The sequence below is a fragment of the Xenopus laevis genome, chromosome 8L (assembly GCF_017654675.1).
Source record: "Xenopus laevis strain J_2021 chromosome 8L, Xenopus_laevis_v10.1, whole genome shotgun sequence".
Lineage (NCBI taxonomy): Eukaryota > Metazoa > Chordata > Amphibia > Anura > Pipidae > Xenopus > Xenopus laevis.
In genome coordinates this window covers 119,336,412-119,357,029 of record NC_054385.1, presented here as the reverse complement: position 1 = coordinate 119,357,029, position 20,618 = coordinate 119,336,412, and the positions used below count along the sequence as shown (strand labels likewise).

Sequence of the window (20,618 nt, the reverse complement as noted above, 5' to 3'; positions counted from 1 at the left end):
TGTTATAGTCAGGACTGAGCTAAGGTATTTTGGTACCTAAGGTAAGTGCTTGAACCCCCCCCCCCCCGCACTGATTATTCCATCACAACGGAACAGCAACTTTTTTCATCATATTTATTTAATTGCATTTTTACTATTTTTAATAAAGGAATTACAAAAAATTAATAAATGTAACATTTATTTTATGCTTCTAGTCAAATAGCCAAGACACAGCAGCCCAATTCCATCAGTCTACAAATTGCACGGCAGTTCTATCCTACCCCATCAAAAAAATGATGGTTGATCCCAATGTTATTAAAAATAAATATATAGGAAGGCCTGTATTTTTTTCCAGAAAAGGTGGCAACCCTAACCCCACCCCACAGTCACATCACACTTAGCCCCCCTTGAAGAAGAAATGAACCCTTAATTAAAAAAAACCCTACCCCCTACCCTACATAAACCCTCCTCCCCCCAGCCTAGCTGTCCTCCAGGGCAAATGCCCCTAACTCTTGACTAACCCCTCTGTGCAGATTCTGTCCAGTGGAGTTCACGGCAGCCATCTTCAGCCGCCTCGGTAATCTTTGGAATGACAGGGGCGCTTCGGCAATTTTCGTGCATTTCGGCACATGCGCAGTAGCGAAACAGATAATTGCTTCAACTGCGCATGCGCCACTTCACTGGTCTGATTCCGAAGATTACTGAAGAGAAGAAGATGGTGCCTGTGAACTCCACTAGACAGAATCTGCACAGAGGGGTAAGTAAAATTAGGGGCATTTGCCCGGGGGGCAGCTAGGCTGGGGGAGAGGAGGGTAGGGGGTCTATGTAGGGTAGAGGGGTAGAGTTTTTTTTAATTAAGGGTTTGTTTCTCCTTTAACAGTCACAGAACAGCATCCCAGTCCAGCCCCCCAGTCACAACATAGCAGTTCAACCATAATATCCCAACAGTCACACTCACATCACAGAACACACAGCAGCTGAGAAGCTATGGAGAGATTACTGGGTTTGCCCCAGAGTTGGACTAGGCAGGTGGGACACCAGGAAAAAACCTGGTGGGCTTCGTCGGCCCAGAATTGCTTTCTACACTTCTTTCTGCCGTGACCTCCGTTCTTTGGGCCGGTTGCAGTAAAAACTAAATTGCGCTATAAGGGGGGCCCTGAGACAGCAGACCCAGTGGGCCCTGGCCCCCCAGTCTGACCCTGGTTTGCCCCCAGCCCCTGACATGAGAGTTGGCTGGATGTCAATTGGGCAGGGTAGAAAATCCTGTTGGATCACGGCTGCATCTGCCTGTTTATGTGGTCCCGCGATCCGACCGCCCGTATCAGATGCATTTTGATACTGTTGAGTAAAACTGCTTTTGTAATTAAAGATTTATAACCCACAGGAGTCTCACACAGTCAGGGGCAAAACTACAGAGGAAGCAGACCCTGCAGCTGTAGGGGGGACCCAGGAGGTGTAGGGGCCCCATGAAGCCCTAATTCATATACAGTTTTAATAGATATTGGTAAAACAAGTCAACCTGTAAACATTTTTGGGGCCTGAAAAAGAATTTGCTGTAGGTCCAGTAATATCTAGTTATGCCACTGCACACAGCAGATGTGCAAATAAAAGTGCCGGGCATGAGATGTAATTCATTGATTATGGGACATGCAGAAATGAATAGATGCAGTAACTACATGAGCTACAGTCATGTGACACAATTTGGCAAGGCAGGAGGCAGACTTGGGCTGTTCTTGTGCTGATTATGACTCCCAGGTATGATCATTTACTGTGGGAGAATGAAATGACACACCCAGCCTTCATTTCAGCCTAAATGCTGAGCTGAGAGGATCTCTATGCCGGTAAAACACAACTGAAACCATTTATTTTCAGGGGTTCCTATACATTTAAAGGAAAGAGAAATACAAAACTTTGAGACAGTGTCGGACTGGCCTGGTGGGACACCGGGAAAAACCCTGTGGGCCCGACCCTAGTGCCAGTCCCCCTCTCCCAATATTAAAATTTTGAAAAAAAAGTTTTCAGCCCATCACCGCTCGCGCATGCGCACCAAGAAACACCACTCGCGCATGCACACAGAGAAACGCCGCTCGTGCATGGCGGCATTCTTGCGTGCACACCGAGCGGCACATTCGAACAGTCGCGCAGAAAGATCCAAATTAGACTGCATTTTATCCAAATAATCCAAATGTTTAAAACTAAATTCCTTTGTAACGCCTGTAGTTCATCGTCCCGCCCAAGGCCGCCAGAATTTTCTGGGCCCCCTGGCCCCGCCCACCCCACACCACATTAAAAAGTCCACACAGACACCAGCGCTAAAAACAGTAAACCCCTCACTCACAAGTTTTTAAAAAACCATTGGTGGTCAGGGCCCCCCTACAAGTTAAAAAAAACATTGGTGCCAGGCTCCTATTAAAATTTTTAAAAAAACATTGTTGGCCAGGGGTTCAATCAACTTATCCTAGGTTCTTCTTCAGCTTCTTCAGATTCCTTTCGTAGCTTCGGGTATTTTTGTGGCTTCAGGTAAAAAAAGGTTTAATTTCTGTTGTCAGTATCTCTTTAAGGTCCATCTTTTGGAAAGGGCCCCCCTGGAAGGTCCAACCTTTGTTTAGAACCCCCATAGCTCACGAGATGAGTATAGGTATAGTATTACATCAGAGTTTCAGTAATTCTGTCATTCTTAATATCTAGAGCAGCAAATATATATTTCCCCCTTTCTTACCTTAAAGAGGTGGTTCACCTTTAGGTTAAATTTCAGTATGTTATAGAATGGTCAATTCTAAGACAACTTTTCAACTGGGTCACTGACCCCATTTAAAATCAAATGATTTGTAAGGCTACAAGTTTATTGTTATTGCTACTTGTCACTACTCCTCTTTCTATTCAGGTCCTCCCTTATTCATATTCCAGTCTCTTATTTAAATCAGTGCATGGTTGCTAAGGGAATTTAGACCCCTAGCAACCAGATTACAGAAATGGCAAACTGGAGAGCTGCTGAATAAAAAGCTAAATACGTCAAAAACCACAAAAAATAAAAACCAATTACAAATTGTCTCAGAACATAACTCTCTACGTCATACTAACAGTTAATGTAAAGGTGAACAACCCCTTTAACTGACCTTCAAGCTAGGCTTTTTGTTTCTTTAGTAATGCTGCTTATGGTTCTATTAAAAATGGAATTGTAAACTTTTTTTTTTTAACTGATAGAATAAGCAAGCAACATGATCACTAGAAATATCTTCCAAATAATAAGGTACAACAGACATACTAGGATAGAAGAGGCTCCCAGTGCCGATGTTACAATAGCTGACTCTTCTCCACTGCTCAGTCTGGAGTTGCAGGGTTAAAAGCTTCTGCTCCTTTCCCCCTCCCTCCGTCCTTCTCATCCACGCCCACATCAACCTCAGCCTTGTGTCAGCAGCAGCACAGGAAGAGCAGGAGAGTGTACTTGCCCCACAGAGCTTAGCTACCTAGTTTCCATGGAGAAATAGCAGCGTTAGGGGCGGGGCTTGGTTGTTTCAATGGTAAATCCTAAAGGAAAGTTGACGGGTTTGCTGTCTGGCAACACCTCAGCTCAATGTTCAGACTGTCCCGCAGCGTTCTGAGTAAAAATAAAGCCTTTTCAAGCTTCCTTGTTATTTGTTTCGTTATTAATATGAAGGGGCGGGGCGGGTTCTCTATTCTCTTTCAGTTTCTCTTCGCATTGCAGGCAGCAGGTACTGTGTAAGCACAGCTCATCACTTTATTTCGATTATATAACTAAAGCGAATTAGACATGTTTTTTTGTTTTGTTTTAATTTGACTTAAAAGACTCCTTTTCTATAAACTAATTCTAGGGTTGACTCCAGTGTCTTCGTATTGAGTTCAGTTTATGAAACAGGAAGTGCAGTTGGTGTTGGATAACGATTTGCAATGGCCTTTCCAACGTTCGAGCCCACAACATCAGGTGAGTGATGCTTTTGTCTGCAATTGTGTGTCACAAACATGAGTGTCCACAGATAGGGGTAAGGACACTATCCCTTCCCTGGACTTCTACTTCATAATAAAGGGTATTCTCTTGCCATATGTATATATATATTGTTTTGCTCTTTTTTATATAAACAATCTCCCTGAACTGCCTTCCCCCTGCCCTCCACCGGCAATTCACACACGGTGCTTTGTTTTCCGAAGTCGCCAGAATCACCTGCAGCAATTCACACGCGGTGCTTCGTTTTCCAAAGTCGCCCAAAGTTTCAACTTTGGGTGACTTCGGAAAACGAAGCACCGCATGTGAATTGCCGCAGACGATTTTCATGTTAGCCGGCGGAGGGCAGGGGGAAGGCAGTTCAGAGAGATTGTCGCTCCAAAGAAGAGGCGATTTGTCGCTGGGGCGACTAATCTCCCTGAATCTGCTCATGTGGACTGACCCTTATGGTCAGCACCCTTTCAAAAAATGGACCATCCCAATGCCTATTCTACTGCTCAGAGCAGCAGTCTGGATTTAGCCCCACCCCTTCCTTCTGTGAGAAGCTTCCTGCTCCTCAACTGTGTGAGGAATAACAGAATCACAGTAGAAGATCTGCGACTGATGAAGCAGCTTCTTTCTCAGGGCAGAGGAGTGTGAATCCGTTGTGTTAAAAGAACAGTAAAATAAAGTAAAATAAAAGTGTTTTAAAGTAATAAAAATATAATGCAGTGTTGCCCTGCACTGGTAAAACTGCTTCAGAAACACTACTATTGTTTATATAAATAAGCTGCTGTGTAGCAATGGGGGCAGCCATTCAAAGGAGAAAAGGCTCAGGTTACACAGCAGATAAGCTCTGTAGAACATAATGGTGTTATCTGTTATCCACTTTTTTTTTTTATAACTCTTTATTTAACATTTTCATCTGTACAACATCTATGCAATGACATTTATAGACCACAGATCAGCATATTATTTCACATTATACAGAAAAAATAATATAAAATAAAGGAGCATGGCATCCATAATAGGGAAAGAAGTCATATGCATCCTGGGTGTACCTGTTCCCAGTAAAGGGAAAGCTCTTCGGAATAATTGCAAACAATGTCAGCATTCCGTAAATGTATACAGAGAGGAAAAGGAGAACAGAAACAGCGGGTAGGAGGAAAGAGTAGGGGAAGAAAAAGAGAAGGAAAATAAAGGAACATCATAAAGACAGCAAGAATGACTGAGCTCGGGGGTGAATTGAAAAAATAAAAGAGTCCCTATCCGGGAACAAGTTAACCTGTCGTCGGGGGATGTAAAGTGTCCCAAGGAGACCAAACTTTCTCATAAATTGGTAAATGGGAGGCGTGCAAGGCAGCCATATATTCCATTCGTCGTATGTCCTGGATAGCTGTTTTTAGTTCGGTTGCTGTGGGAGGTTGAAGCTTCATCCAGTTGCGGGTTATAACCCGTCTAGAAGCAGTTAAAATCAAATTGGCTAATTTTTGGCTATGTTTCTTAAGCCCGGGGAGTGGAGATCCGAGCAGAAAAGAAAGTGGGTTAAGTTGTATATCGGTACCAAACAGTAAAGCCAACATGTCCCGCACCTCTTGCCAATAATGTGCCATGAGAGGGCACGTCCAGAAAACGTGGTAGAGAGTCCCCACACCGCCACATTGCCGCCAACATTCCGGGGACACTGTTGGGTAAAATGAGTGGAGCTTACTCGGCGTCAAGTACCATTGCATAAGAATCTTATAATTGGTTTCCTTGTGAGTCACACATACCGAAGCCCTTCTGAGATTCTCCCAAATTAGTGACCATTGCGAGAGGGTTATCACTTCCCCAAGCGCCTGTTCCCAGGCCAGCATATACCCATGTTTCAAGAAAGAGGGCTCGGAGTAGGTATTAAGGATGCCATAAATGTCGGATATAAGCCCCTTCCTGGATCCTCTAGTGGTCATAATCGAATCAAAAGGACTGAGCACCGAAGGGGCCTGAGAGCCCACCATTGCCAGGGCAAAATGTTTAATTTGAATATATTGGTAAAACAACGAATTGCTGAGCTCATATTTGGCTTGAAGTTCCTGAAAAGAATACAGTTTACGAGTGAGCGGGTGATAAAGGTCCCTGAGCTGAGTTAGACCGGCCTGTCGCCAGGGCTGTGCAAATGAATCCGTAAGCCCAGGAGGAAAGTAAGGGTTGCCCCAAAGAGGGCTTAGTCTATACGGCTCTGGGAATAAGTTAAACTGTACTTTAGCATAGTTCCATAATGACACAGTCAATTTTACCGAGTTCAGTACACAGTCCTTGACTTTCAGCAACTTTTTCGGGTCCCATAAAAAAGAGGAGATGGCAAAAGGAGAAACAGTATCATTTTCCAAGGATACCCACTTCCCACAGTGTGTCCTGGCCGACCATGCCACTGCCTGTCTTAAATGCGCAGCCAGATAGTACCTAGAAATATCTGGAGCCCCAGGCCCCCCCACTCTCTCGGAGATGTGAGCACCCTCCTAGATATTCTGTGGGATTTAGCAGCCCATATGAAGTTAACTAATTTAGCCTGAATCTGTTTCAATATTGCAAATGGGACTCGTATAGGCAAGGTCTCAAAATGATATAGCAATCTGGGAAGAGTTACCATTTTCACCGTGGCAATCCTGCCCAGCCAGGATAGTGAATGGGAGGTCCATTTATCGAGATCTTCACAAGTCCTAGCAAAAAGTGGAGTATAATTTTCCTTATATAGGGTGGCATAGCTTGGAGTCAAGCGGATCCCCAGATATTTAATATAGGTAGTTTTCCAATTATTATTAAAATTCAATTGCAGGATCTTGAGTTGCAGATAGGGGATATTTATAGGGAGAGCCTCAGATTTGTCTTGGTTGATTTAATGGTTAGAAAGTCTACTATACGTATCTAAGACAGCATGCAAATTAGGGAGAGATGTCATTGGTTGAGTGAGAGTAAGGAGTACATCGTCGGCAAACAGCGAAATTTTGTGAGTTTCACCCATATGAGTGATGCCCATAATATTAGGGGAGTTCCGAATTGAGAGCCCACCATTGCCAGGGCAAAATGTTTAATTTGAATATATTGGTAAAACAACGAATTGCTGAGCTCATATTTGGCTTGAAGTTCCTGAAAAGAATACAGTTTACGAGTGAGCGGGTGATAAAGGTCCCTGAGCTGAGTTAGACCGGCCTGTCGCCAGGGCTGTGCAAATGAATCCGTAAGCCCAGGAGGAAAGTAAGGGTTGCCCCAAAGAGGGCTTAGTCTATACGGCTCTGGGAATAAGTTAAACTGTACTTTAGCATAGTTCCATAATGACACAGTCAATTTTACCGAGTTCAGTACACAGTCCTTGACTTTCAGCAACTTTTTCGGGTCCCATAAAAAAGAGGAGATGGCAAAAGGAGAAACAGTATCATTTTCCAAGGATACCCACTTCCCACAGTGTGTCCTGGCCGACCATGCCACTGCCTGTCTTAAATGCGCAGCCAGATAGTACCTAGAAATATCTGGAGCCCCAGGCCCCCCCACTCTCTCGGAGATGTGAGCACCCTCCTAGATATTCTGTGGGATTTAGCAGCCCATATGAAGTTAACTAATTTAGCCTGAATCTGTTTCAATATTGCAAATGGGACTCGTATAGGCAAGGTCTCAAAATGATATAGCAATCTGGGAAGAGTTACCATTTTCACCGTGGCAATCCTGCCCAGCCAGGATAGTGAATGGGAGGTCCATTTATCGAGATCTTCACAAGTCCTAGCAAAAAGTGGAGTATAATTTTCCTTATATAGGGTGGCATAGCTTGGAGTCAAGCGGATCCCCAGATATTTAATATAGGTAGTTTTCCAATTATAATTAAAATTCAATTGCAGGATCTTGAGTTGCAGATAGGGGATATTTATAGGGAGAGCCTCAGATTTGTCTTGGTTGATTTAATGGTTAGAAAGTCTACTATACGTATCTAAGACAGCATGCAAATTAGGGAGAGATGTCATTGGTTGAGTGAGAGTAAGGAGTACATCGTCGGCAAACAGCGAAATTTTGTGAGTTTCACCCATATGAGTGATGCCCATAATATTAGGGGAGTTCCGAATTGCAACAGCTAGCGGCTCTATTGACAATGCCTAAAACAGGGGTGAAAGGGGGCACCCCTGTCTGGTCCCATTGGTAATCGCGATGGAAGCAGACAGGTAACCCTCTATCCTAACCGCAGCTGACGGGCAAGAGTACAAAGTGGAGATAGCATTCCGGAAAGGGCCCCTAAATCCCATCATGTCTAAGACCTTGTTCATAAATGCCCAATTGAGGCGGTCAAAGGCCTTTTCCGCGTCTAATCCCAGGACCAGAAGAGGAGTCTTAGCTGAATTGGCCAAGTCTATGAGGTCAATAGTCTTCCTAGTATTATCTCCGGCTTGCCGGCCCATGATAAACCCCACCTGGTCCTGGTTGATTAGCGAAGGCATTAATAACGTTAAGCGGTTCGCAAGAATTTTGCTAAAAATTTTAATATCCGCATTCAGCAATGCTATAGGGCGATAGCTTTTACAGGATTGGGGGTCCTTTCCTTCCTTTGGGAGAAGTGAGATATGAGAATAGAGCATGGATGGTGGTGGTCTAGAGCCTTTCAGGATTCCATTAAGGACCTGTAGCAAATGGGGGCCTAAAGATTCCTGGAAAGTTTTGTAATAGAGGTAGGTCAAACCATCTGGGCCGGGGGATTTTTTCGTTGGGGCGGATTTGAGAGTCTCCACTAGTTCCTCCATGGTAATGGGTTCATTTAGGTGATCATTTTCCTCCGTGGTTAGAGTGGGCAATTTGGAGGGTGACAGCATGTCCTGGATATGCCTCCCTAAATCTCTATCCGTTCTCAATGGTAGGGGTGGCAAATTATAGAGGGAGGTATAATAACTATGGAATGTCTGAAGAATTTGTTCCCTAGTGTGAACCAGAGTGCCCTGTTTTGTGCGTATCGCCAATATAGCCTTTTGTGCTCTCTGATCCAGTAACTTACGGGCCAAAAGAGTGTGGGCCTTATTGCCATATTCGTAATATCGCTGTCGCGTGTAGGAAATAGCTTTTTCCGCCTGCATGACATCAAGATCCCTGAGTTGAGCTCTAAGCGAAGTTATACGCGCTAGCGTAGGGATAGAGGGTTTGCGGTTGTATCTGCTCTCCATAAGTTTAAGCTGCTGCACTATTTGTAACCTATGATGTGTCGCAAATTTCTTGAGATTAGATGCTATAGCGATTAATTCCCCCCCTACCCACGCCTTAAGGGCCTCCCACACTGTGAACGGGGATGGGACCGAGTCCTTGTTCCTCTGGAAATATTCCAGAAGACCTGTGGACAATTGAGTTTTAACAGTGGAGTGGGCTAGTAGCGTTTTATTGAGTCGCCATTGAAATGGCTTCCGTGTGAGTGGTAGAATATCTAGGAGCATTTCGACAGGGGCATGGTCAGACCAGGAAATTTGATGAATAGTAGAACTTTGTAGAGAGACCAAAGCCTCGTGGTTAAGCAAAAAGTAATCTAAACGCTGCTGAGAGCCGTGGGGGTGAGAGGCAAAGGTGTAGGTCTTTTCCTTGGGATGGCAAATACGCCACGCGTCATATAAGCAATGAGAACGAACGAATTGCCGAAATTGCTTGGAACACCTCTCCCTCTCATCTCCCACCGGCCTCCCAGAGCGATCCATCTTCGGAGAAAAAACTAGGTTATAGTCCCCGCCAACAATTGACAGTGTATTAGGCGAGAGGGATATTTTCTTAAAAGTAGCATTTAGAAAAGATATCTGCTTCTTGTTAGGGGCGTAGACGCAGGACAAGACAACCGACCGGTTGTTGAGCAAACCCTCCAGAATTACATACCTCCCCTTCGGGTCCACCTGCGACTTTGTAACTTGCAGTGGGAAGTTTTTGTGGAGTAGGATTGCCACTCCCGCCTTCCGGACCGGAGCAGAGGCTAAATAAGCCGTTGGGTAGTGGACAGAATGTAACCGTGGAGAGTCCGAGAGGCGGAAATGGGTCTCCTGGATCATTAATACATCAGCTTTAAGTTTGCGAGCTTCCCTAAAAAGCAGATATCTTTTCAGAGTACTATTCAACCCCTTCACATTTAAAGTAACAATCTTAGCCATAACCCTGGGAAGGAAATCGCTTGAAGAAAACACAGCCCCTCTTAGACAATTTACATAAAGCCCCCGAGCTCGGATCAAAAACAATGCATAAAACTCTTCTTGCAAAAAATAAGAGATCAAACAATAATAAAGTCAACATGAAAAAAACCTCGGCAGAGTAATAGAAAGGTGGAGCTATATCAACTAGGTTGCGTTGCTCCAGGCGAAGGGAACACTGGCCCTTCTGTGGGGGGGACATGGGCCAACAATCCGGCCTGGGAGAGAGCCGCAGCACTCTCTTCCTGAGTTTCACGCAACACCAGACTGGTAGTAAAACTGGAAACGAACAAAGGCATAGTTACGGCTCTGTGGGTTCCTTCAGCTAGTTATCTGCTGTTGCCATTGGGAGGACGGGCCCGGAGACCCAGGGAAAGACCTGGGAGAAACATGGCGTTGTGGAGAACCTCGCTGTCGCTCCGGGGTGAATTCGCGTCTTGGTGCTGCGACATGTTGCTCCTTTTCAAACCCAGCCTCCGTAGCAGGCTTGGGTCTTCCGCTGGATCACGTATAGCAAACTGGGAGCCATTGTGGGTCGCCACCAGCCAAAACGGGAACCCCCAGCGATATGGTATGTGATGCTCCCGCAGCACTGTTGTAATCGGTTTGAGGGCCCGACGTTTGGCTAAGGTGGCTGGCGATAGATCGCTGTAAATTTGCAGCGTGTCAGTTTTAAAGAGAAAATCTCGTTGGTTTCGAGTCGCCAAAATAACTTTTTCTTTGGAGGTATAATAATGCAATCGTAGGACAACATCGCGGGACTGCTTGGGCTGTTGGGGCCTGCTAGTAAGGGCCCGATGCGCCCTGTCCAGGCGCCAGTCCTCTAGCGGGAGGTCGGGGACCAGAAATTGGAAGAGGGCCATGAGGTACTCACTCAATTTCGACGGCCTTATGTCTTCCGGAATCCCTCTGATTCTGAGGTTTTGTCTCCGGTCCCGATTTTCAGCGTCCTCCTGTTGGTATTGGAGATGTTGAATTTCTTGCCGCAAAGACTTATTGTCCTCAGTGGCGTAACTAGGGAGGAAGCAGACCCCGCAGGTGCGGGGGGGCCCAGGAGGACAGGGGGCCCGCTGGCCCGGCCACCCGGTGTTCAAACAAACTACTATTAGGCATAAAAGTTCCACTCCCTCACTCGTGCTTCCACATACTTCTAGGGGCAGGCCGCAGGGAGCATGTGACTTACGTTTTCCAGCTCTTCCTCTGTCTGTCAGCAGTCCCCTCCTATATGTCCGCATAATCACACACACAGAGTAATGGAGGGAGAGGAGGAGAGCAGAACACATTTGTAACTGGCAGCAGAGGCCCAGGCTGGGCCCGCCTTTGTCTACCGCCCCTCCACTGGGCCCGTCCGCAAGACCCGCCCACAAGTTCCGCCCACAAGACCCGCCAACACAATGCAGAGCACACACTATTGGATAGAGGGCAGAGCAGGACACTACATCACGGAATGGCCCTGCCCCCACCTCCCAACGACTGAGTTTTATGCAGGGCTCCTGTCTGACTAATGTGATTTAACCCACAGGCACAGGTAGTAAGTAGAGGGACTCGACGGAAGGGTGATTGTAGCTGAATGGCCATTTCTTCCTACTGTACATGTAAAGGTTTCACCACCCAGAACATTTAATGTAGGAAATAGATTCCCTCCTGCCCCCCCATCCCTTTTAATATAAAATAGGTGGTGAGACTTCAGGAGTGTTACTGTTCTGGCTTGGGCCTCCCTTAAAAGTTCCAGCTGCTAAACCACCAATCCACCCACACACACAGGGAATCTTCCCAGGGTGACACACAGAAAGTCACAGGTAAGTCTTCAAATGCATCAGAATCACCAGCAACAGCAAACGCTGGGCACCTACAAATATGTTTGCCTGTGCCACCTTTTCTGGAAAAAAATACCGGTCTTCCTATATATTTATCTTTATTCCCTATTAATAACATTGGGATCACTGACCTTCCTATATATTTATCTTTATTCCCTATTAATAACATTGGGATCATATCACTGGCCTTCCTATATATTTATCGTTATTCCCTATTAATAACATTGGGATCACTGACCTTCCTATATATTTATCTTTATATATCGACTAGGATAAATTGGGGGGGCCCATATTTTTTTTTTGCAGGGGGGCCCTGTGACTTCTAGTTACGCCACTGATTGTCCTCCTCCAAGTAGGAGATGTGCTGCGTAACATCCTCCGTTGCGTACTCCAAATGCTCTGTTCGTTCGTCTATATTCCGAACCCGGTCCCATAGCTCCTTCGTAGCATCTGCTATGGAGTCACGGATTGTGACCTTGAGTTTCTCGTGGAGTTGTGCCAGCTGGGCGCCTAAAACCTCCGCTGTGACCGGGGCCTGATGGGGCATGCCTTCCCGCTGTGGGAGAGGCCCTGATGCAGCAGGCGTCATGGCGGCCTCAGGCTCGTCGGCCATGTGGGTAGGAGTGGCCTTTACCGTATAACGGTCCATGGAGTCCTTCTGCTGCGGATTTCGGCGTCTGCTCATGTCCAGCTGGGTGTTAACTGCTAGCAGGTATCCCCGGGGCAGTTCTGGAGAGGCTCTGGTAAGCTAATAACAGGGAGAGCTGTGAGAGTGGTGCGGAGCTAACACCTTAGGCGGCCATCTTGGATGCGTGCGCGCATGCGCCCCGTTATCCACTTTTTAACCTGTGCCATATAGCCGTTTTTTCAATTTCTACCATTGCTACACAGCAGCTTGTTTATATCAACTCCATACCTCCCAACTGTCCTGTTTTCAGCAGAGCAGTCCTGCTTTTCACAGCTCAACCCGCAGTCCCGCGTTTGTATTGTAAAGTCTGTACTTTCACTGCACTGAGCAGCCAGAAAAAGAAACAAAATTTCTAACTTAATTGGCTTTTGGCAGAGAGCCCAGATACTTTGTAACAATTTTGATATAAGCAAATAAGTAATTGTAACAATTTAGATAAGGAGGTCCCTTGGGAAAAGTTAGACTCACAGCTTAAAGGGCAATTCACCTTCATTAACAAAACTGTATTAACTGAAAAAAAACACAGAAATATGTTCAAACTTTCATAACCTGCCAATTTTTTTTAAAATTAACATGGTAATTAGGGGTTGTGGCCACAAAAATGGGTGTGGTCAAAAATTTGGTGTGGCACCTTTTTTTGTCCCACTTTTTATTTACAAAATGTTGGGAGGTACACAGCACCAAACAGGTAAGCTCTGTAGAACATAATGATATTATCTATCTACTATTTAACCTGTGCCATATAGACTTTTTTCAGTTTCTACCATTGCTACACAGCAGCTTGTTTATATGAACTATAATAGTGTTTCTGAAGCAAACAAACCAGTTTTACCAGTTCAGGGCAAGAGTACATGATATTTTCATTACTTCGAAACACTTTCATTTTTTGGTGTTACTGTTCCTTTAACATTGTCCTTTTATAGCTGTTATAGAATGGAAATTCTTCCCTGCCTTTCTTATTGTATTTTTATTGCCAAGAAATAAGGTTCACTAATTCTGTCATGTCAGGGATTCAGTCATAGTCCAAGATCTTTTGTATTAGAATCAGAATTCCAGTTAGACTAATTTTTATTTAAGTAAAAGTAACATCAAAAATGGAATTGTTTTAAATGAATAAAAAATAATGCAATGTTGCCCCGCGTTTGCTTCAGAAACACTACTATTGTTTATATAAATAAACTGCTGTGTAGCAATGGGGGCAGTCATTCAATGGAGAAAAGGCTCAGGTTACACAGCAGATAAGCTCTGTTGAACATAATGGTGTTTTCTGTTATCCACTATTTATCCTGTACCATATAGACTTTTTTCAATTTCCACCATTGCTACATAGCAGCTTGTTTATATGAACTATAGTAGTGTTTCTGAAGCAAACAGACCAGTTTTACCAGTGCAGGGCAACTGTACATGATGTTTACATTACTTTAAAAAAACTTTCAGTTTTGAAAACTCATTCCTCCCCCCCTCCATTAACAGTCCTATCCATGACAAAGTTAACTCATTTTAATATTTAATACATGAATATTCCGGTTGTGCACAGTGTTTTAAAAGGGGGATGTGGTGACTTTGCACTTACATGCATGCTCCAATCTCCTGCTAGCCGACTTCCTTTTTAGAAATGGAAGTTACTTGCTGGACTTTACAGATTATTTTTGTGTCACAAATATTCCTAATGCAAAGGCTAAGAAAGACACATATAGCCTCAAAAACACAACCACTGCACAAATACCATTCTGGAGACTGTGCTGGCACAGCATATGTACTTATTTGGATAATATACTAAGGTTATGGTGGCCAGATATGGTGTTACTTAAGATTGACATAGAGGCACAATTATGCTAAACCAAGGATGATGATTGATGTCACGGGATCAGCCCAGTGAGAGAAGAAATGGTTAAATGGTTACATGTTATATTACCAAAATGTCCACCATGTCCTCACAAGCTTTCATGATATATGAGCTATTATTTAATACTCTGTATTATATTACTCTGTATTAATGTATACCTCAAATAAAGCTGGCTGGTTAATTTCTTGAGTGAATCTGAATAGTTCAATGCCCAGGGGAAGATTTGGGGCCAGGCTTGATTTGTCTAAGCATTTATTCAAATCCAAGAGAGACTTGCTCATTGTAGGTGAGAATCTTATATCCCTGGAGGACTATAGGAGAATAAATACGGCAGGTGTTACTGTTTTTTTAACTGCCATTATGATGAAATTTGTAACCACCCGCTGGTCAGTTGATGTAACTGTACAGTCAGAAAGATATACCTTCAGAAGGAAAACAGAGAAGTGTTCTGATGTTGCTCTGCTCACAAAAGAGATAAGAAGCCTCAGATGCCCTTTCAGATCTTTTTCCTGATCAAACAACATCAGAACACTTTTCTGTTTTTCATCTGAAGGTATATCTTTCTGACTGTACAGTTACAGCAACTGACCAGCAGGTGGTGTTGTTACAATATTCATTAAAATGGAGTTAAAGGACCAGTAACATCAAATTTTTTTTTTACAAAATTCGTTAGTATACATGAAAAAATAAACACCAAGTCAAATAAAACTTTAAAATAGCAAAGCCTTTACTAAGAAATAACTTACCGAAACTGCACTTCCTGTCCTCTACAGAAAAGGCGACATGGCGACCATCCATTGTGCGGCGCTGGATTTCTCCTCCTTGGCTCTGTCTCATGTTGTATTGACAGCATGTGAAGCGGCTGATGCATCAGGGAGCGTGGTTTCCATGTGTGCGGATTGCTGGCTCATGGGCGCGTCTGTAGAGTACCTGCGGCGGTGGAGCTGGGCCTCATCGTGGATGTTTGCAGTTGCAGGCAGCAGGCCGATCAGAGAGGAAGCGAGAGAAAGTGATCCTCCCAGGCTGGAAAGTAGCTCGCCTTTCCCCACTCACTTCTTTCTGACTTTGCGCTCTCTCCTTAGCGCTCAACCTGACAGCGCCGCTCCTGCTTCTGCTGTAACTCTGGGATGTGACCCCGGGGCTTTGGCTGGGTCGGCAGCTGGAGAAGGATTGCGCCGGTGCTTGTAGCTAAGATACTGTAGGTGGTGCTGGGGGAATTCGGGTTGGTGACAAGCGCTCTCTAGCATGGAAAGCAGCGCATGACAAGAGTGGCTACGTGCCAGTGACTGGGAACTCCGATCGGCCTGCTGCCTGCAACTGCAAACATCCACGATGAGGCCCAGCTCCACTCTGAAAAGCTCCCCTGCCGCAGGTACTCTACAGACGCGCCGATGAGCCAGCAATCCGCACACATGGAAACCACGCTCCCTGATGCATCAGCCGCTTCACATGCTGTCAATACAACATGAGACAGAGCCAAGGAGGAGAAATCCAGCGCCGCACAATGGATGGTCGCCGTGTCGCCTTTTCTGTAGAGGACAGGAAGTGCAGTTTTGGTAAGTTATTTCTTAATAAAGGCTTTGCTATTTTAAAGTTTTATTTGACTTGGTGTTTATTTTTTCATGTATACTAACGAATTTTGTAAAAAAAAAATTTGATGTTACTGGTCCTTTAAAGGAAAACTGTACCCTCAAAATTAATAATAGTTTATATTATATTAAGTGGTATAGTCAAACAGGAATATATATTAAAGTAAATATTGCCCTTTTACATCTTTTCCCTTGAGCCCCCATTTTATAATATTCTCTGTGCTGCCTCGAAGATTATCTGACCAGAAATACTGCAGCTCAGACTGTAACAGGAAGAAGTGTGGAAGCAAAAGATAGAACTTTGTCCACTAACATGTATGGTTTGTTTCGTTTGCTTGTGTGCACTGAATATAAATTGTAATAGTGCTAGCAACTTACTTGCTGCTTTCAAAGTAAACCTCCATACTTGGCTGCCCTTTTATTAGACACCAGTGGGATCACCTGACTATAGCTGGGAAGGGTGGGAGCTGCAACATGGATAAAGCAGCAAGTAAGTTGCAGGTAAAACCTAGTCCCTTTGTAAAATGTATAATGAAGCAATAGAATTCTTAATGAATCAGATAAAATTGAGCATAGGACTGGCCAGATATGGGATGACTGTGACGTAGTTGGCCAGCTTAAATATATTGCAATATATGGACAAACAATCCCTGTTTTGTTTAAAGGGTAAGGCATTTTTTAGTAGCAGTATACACAAAATGTCTCTGTCTTAAATATATTGATAATGGGTTGAGTGCAGAGGAATCTTGTATTTGTCTATATGTATTTTGTGGTCACAGCCTCATTGCACCCCCGCCTAATGGTTTTAAAAAATAGTGGTGAGCAGGCCCGGACTGGCAATCTGGGGGTTCTGGCAAATGCCAGAGGGGCTGCTATAAGGTCCCATAGAAAGTCAGTATTAAGTGGGCTGGTGGGAGCTGTTTGGGCCTCTATGTGGGCTGATTGGGCCTCTGTGTACCTGAAATGACAGGGCCTATTTTAATTCTCAGTCCGGACCTGGTGGTGAGCACAACTTTCCCTTGTTTGTTATACTTCTACTAGATATACCATGACCTGGATGAATGAAAATCTTCATTGTAAGTTGAGTTGAAAAAAGACACACGCCCATCAAGTTCAGCCTCTATGTATATAACCTGCCTAACTGCCAGTTGATCCAGAGGAAGGCAAAAAAAAAAAACATTTGAAGCCTCTCCAATTTCGCTCAGAGGGAAAAATTCCTTCCTGACTCCAAAATGGCAATCGGATCAGTCCCTGGATCAACTTGTACTATGAGCTATCTCCCATATCCCTGTATTCCCTCACTTGCTAAACACCATCCAACCCCTTCTTAAATCTATCTAATGTATCAGCCTGTACCACTGATTCAGGGAGCGAATTTCACATCTTCACTGCTCTCGGTGTAAAATACCCCTTCCTAATATTAAGATGGAAAATCCTTTCTTCTAATCGCAAATGGGTGACCTCTTGTCATCCTTTAAGGACCTACTGGTGAATAAAGCATTAAAGAGTTTATTGTACGATCCCCTTGTATATTTATACAGGTATGGGACCTGTTTTCCAGATAATGGATCTTTTTGTAATTTGGATCTTCATACCTTAAGTCTACTAGAAAATCATGTAAACATTAAATAAACCCAATAGGCTGCTTTTGCTTCCAATGAGGATTAATTATATTTAAGTTTGTATAAGGTACAACATACTGTTTTATAATAACAGAGAAAAAGTTTATAATTTTTTAAAATTTGGATTATTTGTATAAAATGGAGTCTATGTCAGACGGCCTTTCTGTTTCTGGATAAAGGATCCTATACCAATATATAGTTATCCTATCCCCCCTAAAGTGCCGCTTCTCCAGTGTGAACAGCCCCAACCAGTATTTCCTCATAGCTTAGAGTTTCCATATCTAAGTACTTTTACATTTTTTTGTTCTTGTTAAAAATGTGTCCAGATCATCCAAATTCGCTCCTTGTTCCATTCTCCTTATTTGTAATGTACTGCTCTGGCATACGTGTGCGATTATGGATCAAAAAACCCTTTTGCACCAACAACCAAAATTAAGCAATAGTAACGGGTGGCTTGCGTAAACAAACCGATAATTCAAATCAGGATGAATGTAAGAATGGCCCTTAAAGGGGAAGGAAACCTCGTCGGCGCTAACCCCCCACCCCCCCTCCCGTGTATTGTCCCCCCCTGGCCTACCCCTCCCGCTGGGCAAATGCCCCTAACTTGTTACTTACCCTTCTGCGCAGGTCCAGTCCAGGGAGTTCACAGGCGACATCTTCTTCCACGCGATCTTCTTCCTCCTTTGACCGGCGATTTGGCGCATGCGCAGTAGGTTCATTTCGCCGGTACGGATCTACTGCGCATGCGCCAAAAGTAACGCGCATGCGCAGTAGATCGTACCGGCGAAATGATCCTACTGCGCATGCGCCGGTCAAAGGAGGAAGAAGATCGCGTGGAAGAAGATGTCGCCTGTGAACTCCCTGGACTGGACCTGCGCAGAAGGGTAAGTAACAAGTTAGGGGCATTTGCCCAGCGGGAGGGGTAGGCCAGGGGGGAGGAGGGAGGGGGGGCAATACACGGGAGGGGGGGTGGGGGGTAAGCGCCGACGAGGTTTCCTTCTCCTTTAAAAAGGAAGATGTATCCTACCATCCTGGGATGCACAAATACAGAATTCAAGTGCACATCAGCTGTTTTCTTCTATTGAAAATTTTATTTATTCAGGAATCTGCATGCAAAATATTTACTTAAATACTCAATAATTATTTAATAAGTAATGTGATACATAAAGCAATCCTACAATTTTGGATACAGTCATTACTGACAGTTGGGCAATAAGCACACTGGGGTGCAAATGAATATAAGTAAACAGCTGCTCTTTGGTTAGTATCCATGTGGGTTTCATATCAAACATGTGTTATTCCCTTTTATCATTACAGTGACACTATATATTTCTTTGAGCACTTTTTGATGGGTTCTGTGTACAGGTTGCCACAAATGTTTTTCTGCCAATACTTTATATGGTTATTTGCACGCCTTGTGTGACTTTAGCCATACCTCCCAACATTTTGTAAACAGAATGAGGGACAAAAAGATCAAAGAGAAAGTCAGAACATTTCAGTAACAATACAGGACTGCAGGACTGTCCCAAAAAACAGGCCAGTTGGGAGGTATGCTTTAACCCACATTTTTGGATGAGATATTGCAAGTAACCTCTAAAAATGTGTGTTAATACGCCCATATTCTTTTTAATTTAAACAAGTCTTGTAATAACAGGCAGCTTTTAATAATCACATGCCTTGTTTTTAAACAATGTAACCTATCAGCAAGTCACTGGTGCCTTTCTTTTGTTCTTGAACATGTTGTTTATCTTTTGAGTGTCAGCAGGGAAATACAATTATTAAACATAATTATAATAGTGTAAACTTTAAAGGGATTCTGTCAGGATTTTTATGGTGTAGTATTTATTTCTAAATGACACTGTTTACACTGCAAACTGACTCTACAATAAAATTTCATTCCTGAACCAACAAGGATATTTTTTTTTTAGTTATATAATTGGTAATATTGCTCTTTTGAAAAAGTGATTTCAGTGCAGAAGTCTGCTGGAGCAGCACTATTAACTGAAAAAAAACCATGTTTTCCCATAAAATCTTTTAAACAAATCACAAATTTTTCGGAATTTATTAAACCCACGAGGGCAAAAAAGCCAGAATATAAAACTACGGCATCTCAAACCTGTCGAGGTTGCATAAAAGTCAATGAGAACAGACCCATGAATTTTTGGTTGTGTCGGGGATTTCGGGCAATTTCACAATGTTTTCTGAGCTTTCGGGTGAAAACTCCAAAAAATTCTGAGATTTTGGGGAAAATTCACAAATAAATAGTGAAAATCGAGTGAAACCTTCGAAAAAATCATGAAAATCAGAGTTTTTAGCGCAAAGCTAATTTTCTGGAAAATGTAATAATAAATAAGCGTTAAAAACCCGAGCGGGTTAGATTGGAGTTTGTAGCAGCCGATATTGAGAAATTCGGACCTTGATAAATAACCCCCCAACTGTTATGAAATCAGTCCAGCCAAGATAAATGAAGGGGTTGTTCGCCTTTAAATTAACTTTTAGTATAGTATAGAGAGTGATATTCTGAGATAATTTTTATTCAGCAGCTCTCCAGTTTGCAATTTCAGCAATGTGATTGCTAGGGTCCAAATTCCCCTAGCAACCATGCATTGATTTGAATAACAGACTGGAATATGAATAGGAGAAGGCCTGAATAGAAAGATGAGTAATAAAAAGCAGCAATAACAATAAATTTGTAGCCGTACAGAGCATTTGTTTTTTAGATGGGGTCAGTGACCCCCATTTGAAAGCTAGAGTCAGAAGAAGAAGGCAAATAATTCAAAAACTATAAAAAATAAAAACTAATTGAAAAATTGCTTTGAATTGTTCTTTAATATAATGTAAGACACTCGGTATTCTCATCACATTCGGCGCTGATCCAGGACACGGTATGCAGGCAACAGCATCGGTGTAAAAGGTTAGGCTTTATTACAACACACACATGAATGAGGATTACAGCGATGGGTATAC

At 43.5% G+C, this 20,618-nt stretch overlaps 1 protein-coding gene across 19 annotated transcripts in view; it reads left to right on the top strand.

The window, feature by feature from the left end:
• Positions 1–3,634: 3,634 nt before the first annotated feature.
• LOC108699357 overlaps positions 3,635–20,618 on the top strand; it is an 87,628-nt gene continuing 70,644 nt past the window's right edge. For 16 of the 19 annotated variants that reach the window (XM_041573492.1, XM_041573486.1, XM_041573487.1 and 13 more), the window contains exons 1-2: positions 3,642–3,692; positions 3,813–3,922. In XM_041573492.1, coding sequence (XP_041429426.1) covers positions 3,889–3,922 — 34 coding nt within the window. In that variant the 5' untranslated portion in view covers positions 3,642–3,692; positions 3,813–3,888. Of the gene's footprint in view, positions 3,700–3,812; positions 3,923–20,618 lie in introns of all 19 variants that reach the window. The other 3 variants (XM_041573494.1, XM_041573497.1, XM_041573480.1) reach the window with 3 other exon arrangements.